General features: G+C 40.0%; 1 protein-coding gene across 1 annotated transcript in view; it reads right to left on the bottom strand.

Moving 5' to 3' along the window:
* Window positions 1–1,240: 1,240 nt before the first annotated feature.
* The window catches only part of vegfc (vascular endothelial growth factor c), a 97,215-nt gene continuing 89,216 nt past the window's right edge, over window positions 1,241–9,239 (bottom strand). Inside the window, exons 6-7 of the mRNA XM_038276829.1 lie at window positions 3,657–3,972; window positions 1,241–1,836 (exon numbers count right to left, since the gene is read on the bottom strand). Coding sequence (XP_038132757.1) covers window positions 1,728–1,836; window positions 3,657–3,972 — 425 coding nt within the window. The 3' untranslated portion in view covers window positions 1,241–1,727. The remainder of the gene's footprint in view (window positions 1,837–3,656; window positions 3,973–9,239) is intronic.

Raw genomic sequence — 9,239 nt, 5'->3', positions numbered from 1 at the left:
GAATAAGAAAAAACAACAGCAATTACTTATTTAAAGTGCATAATATAAAATTAATTTATTTTAAAGATAAAAATACAAATTCAACTGGCAGATAATCTTATTTAGTATATCAAATGAAAACGCAAAAGCATTTATTTTAAGAAACTTTTACAATTTTTAGATCTTTTTTGCAGTGCCCCCGTTCTGCACTATAGGGTCATTCTGCAGTATCTAAATGCTGTCTTGTAAATGAATAACTGCTGGCGTAAGTATTAACCTTTGTGGAACATTTTAAATTGCTGCTTTCAGGCATCCTCCAGAATCCTTTCTAGAAAAGGTGACGCCAAAACACAAAACCTTTTACATGAAATATTGGAGCGCCTTGGAGAAATGTTTTAAAAATGAGGAAAGAAGAACAGATAGAACAGTTCACTATAATGATTAATGAAAGCAAAGACCTTAACAAAATTTAAATGTCATTGGACATCAGAAATTAGTGAAGAGGTGCCTGAAATATCGCTAGCGGCATAGTTCAAGCAGAGCTGCTGGAAAACATGGGCTGAAATATCCAAACCAGCAGGTTGATCCATGCTACAATGATATATATGATGTCATCTGTGGCATCTCCAAGGTAATATGGCTCACTGCTAATTAAAATCAATATAGTTGATTTAGCCCCTTAGATATACAAATATTCCCTAAACTACTTGCCCTTGTTTTAAAGAGGTAAGAGTAGTTTATGAAAACTCCACCTTCAAGCTCAAGATTTAGATCAACAACACACAGGAAACCCTCCATAAAAGTTTTTTTTTTAAATCCGCTGGACTTTGTTTCCAAGTTTGAAGACGTTTCTCTTCCCATCCAGGAAGCTTTTTCAATTCAAAATGTCAGAAATAGCGTTGAGTTCCAGGTTTTATACAGTAGCCCAAAGAAGCCTTGTTTTTGTTTAGAAAACATGCAAATTGAAACTTATGAATGGGTCCATCCCTTTGGAATTGAGGTAGTTAAGCTTCAATGTTAGCCTGTAATGCCCCATACCTGTCTATGTCTCTGAAAGGGGGGTCTTTAGAGGGAATTGTTCAATTTGCAGCAATCATTCTTCAGGTGCAATTTGCATATTGTCTAAGCAAAAACAAGGTTTTGTTGGGCTACTGTATAAAGCTTCCTAGATGGGAAGAGGAACGTCTTCAAACTTGGGAACTAAGTTTAGACCTGGATGACTGAGAATCTTCACCAACACACAGAAAACAGTAGAGAACATCCAAGATACTTTATTTTACACACATATACTTGACATACATGATACAAAAATAATGATCACAGTGTATTTTTATAAAAAAATACGGAAAAAAATGCAATACACGAAGGATGAAATACCATTTAATAAATAATATAATGAATTATTCACATCAGAATACTAAGACATCAATAATTTCCAAATATTTTAAAACACATTATTAGACAAAAAGTTGAGCCTTTACTCTTTTTATCCTGCAATTTTCCCTCCTGTCTGTTCATTTATCCTCCAATTTATGTCCTTAGAAGAAAATCAGTGCATTTCTCACGTCTTCATGTCCAATTTTCCATGTTTTATTCCAATCCTAAAGGTTTCCCCAACTCCATCAGGATCCACTCACTTAGCTGCCACCATGGCTGATAAGAATCCTGTTGCGCAGCAGGTCTATATGTGATAGTTGATGTAATTGATTCTTTAAGTCTGCCTTTGATGATCACCTTTAAGAAGGGAATTAGTCCAACCGCCTCCAATGGGAAGGGACGCAGCGACAGACCTCCTCACTGAAGAAGAAACCTGCTTCACACTTCCGTCGCCTCACCTCACATGGAGGCCTTAGACAACTGGAAGTGAAAAGAAACAGCATGAACAAATTTCAAAATGAATCAGTAAACAAAGAACAAAGATAAAAAAAAAATAGTTTTGAGGTAATGTAATCTCTGATCTTAAAGGTCGGGTCCTCTGCAAAATGGGAATCGTCTCCCCCTAGTGGTCTAGAACACTTGTTGTTCTAGGTTTGTACGCAACTTTTTTAAACTCAAAGTTGTCTTTGTTCCATTCAGCATTTTTAAAGTGCACATGTTTTTATGTTAGCTTTTTAATGTACTTGCAGTGCATTTACATTTTGCAGTTCATCTGTACTTAGCGGTCATTTAAAGTACTAAAATAGAGCAACGCACAGAAAATCAGCTACTTTGTTTTGCGTTTTCACATTGCATGTGTTGTGTGTTTATGTGCTGCTCTTATTTTATTGTATATCATCAACTTGTATTTGCAGTATGTTTTACATTTGCTGCATATTTATGTATTTCCAGTGCATTTGAAACTCTTGACCATCATATATAAACTCTTTCCTATTAAACCTATTTAAAAGTTAGTTAACAAGGGAACATGTAATTCAGAAGATTTGCTTATAAAGTTTCTTTTTGATAAAGCTTCTAGTTAGAGTGGCTCAGGTTATCCTGAGCTATCTCTATAGTTCTGCTGCTATAGGCTTAGACTGCTGGAGGACATAGGGACCCCTAGTTCATCATTCTGCTTCATTCTATCTCTATTCTCCCACTCTGCAGAATCTGTTAGTTCAATCTCTAACTTTATGCTTTTTCTCATAGTAGCTTCATCTGGTCTGTTCCTGTTTGGCTGTGACTCCATCCTGGAGAGAAATATCAGCTGTGCTGCTGCCATCAACATATTTGCCTTTTGTATCTATGCTTCTTTTTCTATGTCTGCTTCTGTTTCCTTGAACCCCAGTCGGCCTCAGCAGATGGCCGCTCACACTGAGCCTGGTTCTTCTGGAGGTTTCTTCCTGTTAAAGGGAGTTTTTCCTCTCCACTGTTGCTACAAGCATGCTTGCCTTTAAGTCAATGAGTCGATGCAATCAACTGGTTTTCCTTAAATAGAAAACTTTAAATCAATCTGACTGGATGATCTGGTGAACTTTAAAGTGCCTTGAGATGACATGTGTTGTGAATTTGGCGCTATAGAAATAAATCAAATTGAATTGCTTTTCATTTATATTGCCAGGGTATTTCCGTACCTCACCAGAAGACAATGCTAGTGAATGAAGCCTGAGAATGAAATCTAAATGGAATGAGCACTGATGCTAAAAATACCTTGGATGAAAAACTAAAATGCTTCTTTTTTTTCTCACCCATAAAATACAACTGTCAGGTTTTCCTTGCATAGCTTGTTTGAATTTTAAATAACTTCAACAGCACTTTAAGCTGATAACATTATTTAGAAGAATCTAATTGAACAAGCACCTTTTTGTCCAACACAGGTTTTAAACCCCACCAGCATGTGCCAGGTTCCAAACATTGCTACGTTCTACTCATAAATCACTCTCTAACAGGGTCACACGGGGTCAGAATTGGACAGGATGGATGGATGTAGGTGTATGTGTGTGTACTTCCCCCTCTGTGGGGAGCGGAAATAGCTAAGTGACAGCTTTGGGAGGTCATTAGCACGCTACAATCTTATATTTCACATTGAGCTCAAGGCACATTACTTTATGCTGCCCGATCATTGATTTTTTTTAGATTTACATCGAATTAATCTGAGTGTAAACTTGCATGTGTATACATTGAAGACTCAGAACGTGTGCTGCTAAGCTGATCGGAAAAGCCTTGGTAGGGGGATTAAATATCATCATTTCCCTCCTTACCTGCATGTTGCTTGGTGAAACCGCCTTCCTCTCAGGAAACACTTGTTTGGGGATTCATTACATTCACAGGAGCACTTTGTCTTGTTCAGGGGCTGGTGCCTCGGACATGTCTTATTACATGTGCACTGACAGGTCTCTTTGTTGAAGACGTGGTTCAGGGGGCAAGATGGAGCCCGCAACATGTTGCAAACGCATTTGCAAGTGTTTCTGTCCAGGTGTCGGTTAGGGCCACAGTCCTTTTTAAGGCGACATACGCATTGACAGCTTTCCACATCCAGCTCTTTATCTGCGCCACAGAAGTCTGATGAGAAGATGTCTGCCGAGATGCAAAGAGAGACACAAACAATAGCATAAGGTTCTGTTTCTCATTTATTACTGCTAATATTCACATTCTAAACTTAAAAGCATGGAAAAATAGCTGACATTTTAAAGGTAATGTGAGAAAAACGTTTTTTAAAGGGGCCCAGTAATGTAGTATGTCTTGAAGTTTCTACACCAGTTGGTTACTCTGGTGTCATAAGAGACTTTCTGCTTTAAATAGGGTGCTCTTAGGATGTATTCTATTTCATTCCTGTGTTTTACACTTTCTTTTGCTCCATAAACAGAGCAAAGTTTATTAGACTGAAGCTCTGCTGTCTAATCAAGCAGTCAGCAGCACCGAAGCACCACAGGGGGCGGTACTCTCTCCATTCCTTTTTCCCTCTATCACCTCTGACTCCCAGGACCAGACAGAGTCCTGTCATCTGCAGAAATAATGGGATGACTCTGCAGTCATTGGGAGCATCAAAGATGGAGCAGAAGCTAAGCACAGAGAGATGGAGGTCTACTTGGTGGAATGGTGTGGAAACAATCATCTGATCCTGGATGTCAACAGAACAAGGAGATGATTGGAGGTTTAAGAATAATCAGGAACAAGTTGAATCCTGTTAACATCCTGGGAGAAGAAGTGGAGGAGGAGTAGAAATACTCTGATGTTCACCTGGACAACAAACTAGACTAGAGACACAACTGTGAAGCTGTCTACAAGAAGGACAGAGCAGACTGGACTTCTAGAGGACGCATAGGTCCTTCAGATGCTGCAGATCTTCCATCAGTCTGTTGGGAGAGTCTCATCTCTTCCTCCTGGGGTTTCAGCATCAGAGCAAAAGACTGAAAGAAGCTCAACCAGCTGATAAAGAAGGTTCTCTGTTCTAGGAACAAAGAAGGATTCTTCATAAAGTTAAGAAAATCATGGACCAGTGAGCATCCTAAAAAATCTCTAGAAGATTTTTAAACAACCACAAAGTGTTTTGAGTCAGAGGCATCTCTAGATCAGCTGCAAGACAGACCTCTACAGAAGATCATTCTTACCTACAGCTATCAACAACTATAAAATAAGCTACCAGTTACTGCAACATTTATTTTTCCTTTGGGATTAATATCATATTATAGGATTTAATTGAATTTTTTAGTAGAAAAAAGATTGTTGTGCATTTTTACCGTTAGTATTGCATGTGATACGAAAAGTTGATGACTAAAGTCAGCAAAGCTCATTAAAGGAAAAGTCTGAGATAAAAAAAAAAAAGAATGCAAAGAGAGAAAAGACCTGAAAGACACTCAGAATTTGACCTGATGGATGCATGAGTAAATACTGCCAGCAGACGATGATGCTGTTCAAAGATGTTTCAGTGATCAAGACCAGAGCTGAAATTCTGTTCAGGCTCAAAAAGGACACAACAAACACCTGACGTATACTGCTTTCATTTAATAAGAATCTCTGGTTTTATGAAAGTTTTTGATAGTCATAGATTAGCCCCCATTCAAAGTCACTGATTTACATCCCTCATTTAGGCTTCTTCAAAACAGGGAGTAAAACACATTCGCTGAAGGAAATGTTTGGTTTCCATAAAAGGTGCACAAACTAGCTGCATGTTTGCAGTTCAATTTATGATTTTTGTGGATTTAATTCACAAAGAATGCTGAAAAATGTTGGTCTTGCATTGACCAAATTCAACTGACTAATGGGAGAGACCAAATTCCACAGTTTCTTTTCTTCCACCCACTACTAAACTTTCACTTAGAAAGCACTAACCTCGGTTCATCATAGCATCATTCTATTCTGAAAAAGATTGTTCCTTTACACATTCAAAGCTTCACTTTCTATAAAAATCCAATAGAGCTTCATTTTTCTTGTACACCTGATATTTCTTGGTGTTCAAGAAATTGACTAATCTGTGTAGTTTTCTTCAGACAAAGATGTCAGCAACACATAACCAACCTGATGATCAGATCATGCCAGGCTGTTGTTTGTATGACCCTGTTATACCTTTTTATATATGGCAGGTTTCTAGACCCTCTCCATCAGTTTTAGCGCTGCTGCGGTCAACAAAACATTTTCTGTTTGTTTTTGGTTGTTTGGGGGTGGGGGGATTCAGACCAGTATGCCAGGAAGTAAGTTGAAACCAAAACACAAGTAAAACTAACTGAAAATAAATGTAAAATAAAGTTAATTAATAACAAAAAGTAGAACTTTGTATACTAGTGTGTCTACTACAGTAGCAGCCATTCAAAATGGCCCTTCCCAGTCAAACGGCAGCCGGATGGCAACCAACTTTCAGCCACTGGAGTGACCCCCTCCTTATCCTAGGCTGCATATTTGTTTACTCTGACTGAATTACAGGGTCTGACCAGGAGATGGCGCTTCTCTGTAGATCTTAATGTCCACAAAACATGACAGAAGAATATTTTAGTACAAAGATCGATTGGAATCTTAGCGGACCAGCCAAGGGCCCATCAAGGAAGAGGGGAAATTTTGAATGGCTACTACTATATTTAAAGCCTCTTTCCCACTGAAAATATCAGGTTAACGAGCGTTTTTCAAACATGCGTCGACTTGCTAAACTCGACATTTGGCTCCTTTCTCACTGGCAAAAAAACTGGATCTAACTCCTCGCTGGCAGCTGTGTGGCCTGACGCCATCACACTGGGTTAGCGTTGATAATGTCACCAGTGCGACAGAAATCAGGAAAGTAAACAACGGAGAGCAACATGTTACGAAGCCAGGGCGTAGTCAGTGGCTCTATTGATTTGCACTTTTATCCCTCTCAATCTCTCCCAGCAGCGTTTTGCTGTGTTTATCGAATGTAAGCAGGGTTTCAGCTTGTTTGATCAGACGTTATTTAAGCGGTGTGTTGATGTCCATATGTTGCGCTCCACGCTATCAAACAAAATTAGTGGTCTGCGGTTCCCATTGTATGCTAATCCAGACCGGCAAAGTCGTTTCACCCAGGTTGACGCGTGTCAGTGCACTGTTCCCGCTGCAACTAAAAGCCGATTGTTTGTGGGTTTAAATGGGTTTTTCGGCCTGTGGAGAAGAGGTTAAAGATTAAGATACCTGAGAGCTGCTGGCTGCTTAGCTCTGAGTTAAGCATTCAGAATGAGCGCTCCAGTTGGGCCATGTTTATAGATAATATAGAGCTGGTATATCTCAGACACTGCTTTCTAACCGCTTAGACACAGCAGTAAAACAACAAACAGCAGAGTGAACGCTGCCCAAGACTTAATTCGAGGACACCAGGGGTCCTATTAAATGTCTTTACCAGGTGTAACGACATTTAGACGTTAAACAGCAGTGTTTGTTTAACCCGGTATGAGGCTACCACACTTCAGTTGATTCAGTTGAACACTCTGTATAATCCTTATCAATCTACCAATGCAGATGATGCCATCTACTCTATATATCAGACATCTGTTAATACTCACATGTTGTTTCTGAGTGTACGGTCCACAATGAAAGTTTATAAAAATGATTGGGTTTGTTGAATGCTGATTGCAGATGTAAATGTTGTTCACGCTCTCTCTAGCTAGTGGCTATCATCCACCGCTGCAGCAAGGAGGTCCAGTGTTAAGATTAATGGCATTTTGTCTGTGTAGAATTTGCATGTTCTCCCTGTTTATGTCTGGGTTCTCTCCAGGTACTCTGCCTTCCTTCTAGTCCCAAAATGTAATGGTTTGGATAACTGGCATCTCTTCTCTGATTGGGTGTGTTGTTTGCATGGCTTCATGTCTCTGCGATGGACTGGGGACCTGTACAGATTGTATCCCGCCGTTTGTCTACTAATCGCTGGAAAAAGGCTCCGGAAGAAGATGGATGGATTATTTTCATATTGCTATGAAGTATTACTTGGATCTTAAATGTATTTCTATTAGCAGAAAAATCATAACAATTAACAGCAATCAACTTCAATCTTTGTGTAATGAATCTATAGATCTTCACTGCGTAAAAAAAAAAAACATAAATGTAAGTATTTCTTAATGGGTTTGTATGTTGGTTACTGAGAAAACACTTCCTGGTTTGACCTCTGACCTTTGCTATGTGTCCTCCTCTCTCTCTCTACCAACCCGTTTCCTTACGGATTACAGTGAATGAAGCTGACTAACACTACTTTATCTTTTAAAAAGAAACTATCTGAGTTATTCAGTACTGTTTGAAAACAAACACTGCTAATCTTTGATTATGATTAACAAAGGGACAAACATTAACAAACAAGGAAATTCCTGCAGCCTACTTGGATAATTGGTTTCCATCTGGCTCGATTTCACAAACAGCAGATTATCTTCTAAACAAAAGAAAATAAGAAGTACATCAAAATATGGAGAAAAGAATGGCCAACAGATCTTTAATCTGTTTAAAACACAAAGAAACAATAAATGTGGGAATATTTGTGTTTCTAAATATAAAAAAAAACATGAACTAAACAGAAACACTATCTGCTGACAAAGAGCTACATATTCCACTCCCTGTTGGCTCTGAATCCCTCTCCCTGCACTGACGTTCAGTGGAGTAAAAGTCTGTCAGACTGAGAACAACACCCCCACCTCCACATATTGAGAAGTGAAAGGCATATTGACTCATTGACTCCCAACACTGGGGTGAGGGTTAATGAGAGGGATAGATCCCTGCAATTGGAGCTGTTGGTTCCTTATGTTCCTCTCGCCAGAGGCTGATGAACCACTGAGCAAGACATTTTTCCCAACGTTATAGTTTGCAACCTTAGTACACTGGAGAGAAAAACAACTAATTTAATCTGAAAAAGCATTGTCTCCAGTAGTACAGTAGTAGCCATTCAAAATGTCCCCACTGTGCTTTGCTGGCCCTCGGCTGGTCCTCGGCTGGTCCTTGGTTGGCTCTTGGCTGGTCCTTGGCTGGTCCTTCGTTGGCTCTTGGCTGGTCCTTGGTTGGCTCTTGGCTGGTCCTTGGCTGGTCCTTCGTTGGCTCTTGGCTGGTCCTTGGTTGGCTCTTGGCTGGTCCTTGGTTGGCCCTTGATTGGTCCTTAGCTGGTCCTTAGCTGGTCCTTGGCTGGCCCTTGGCTGGCCCTTGGCTGGTCCTTGGCTGGCCCTTGGCTGGTCCTTGGTTGGCCCTTGGTTGGTCCTTGGCTGGCCCTTGGTTGGTCCTTGGCTGGCCCTTGGCTGGTCCTTGGTTGGCCCTTGGTTGGTCGTTGGCTGGCCCTTGGCTGGTCCTTGGCTGGTCCTTGGCTTGTCCTTGGTTGGCCCTTGGTTGGTCCTTGGTTGTACTCAACTTTGTACTAAAATATCCTTTTGGTC

Source organism: Cyprinodon tularosa, unplaced genomic scaffold, assembly GCF_016077235.1.
Source record: "Cyprinodon tularosa strain WSP-4 unplaced genomic scaffold, ASM1607723v1 ctg128, whole genome shotgun sequence".
Lineage (NCBI taxonomy): Eukaryota > Metazoa > Chordata > Actinopteri > Cyprinodontiformes > Cyprinodontidae > Cyprinodon > Cyprinodon tularosa.
This window is presented reverse-complemented; position numbering and strand designations above follow the sequence as displayed.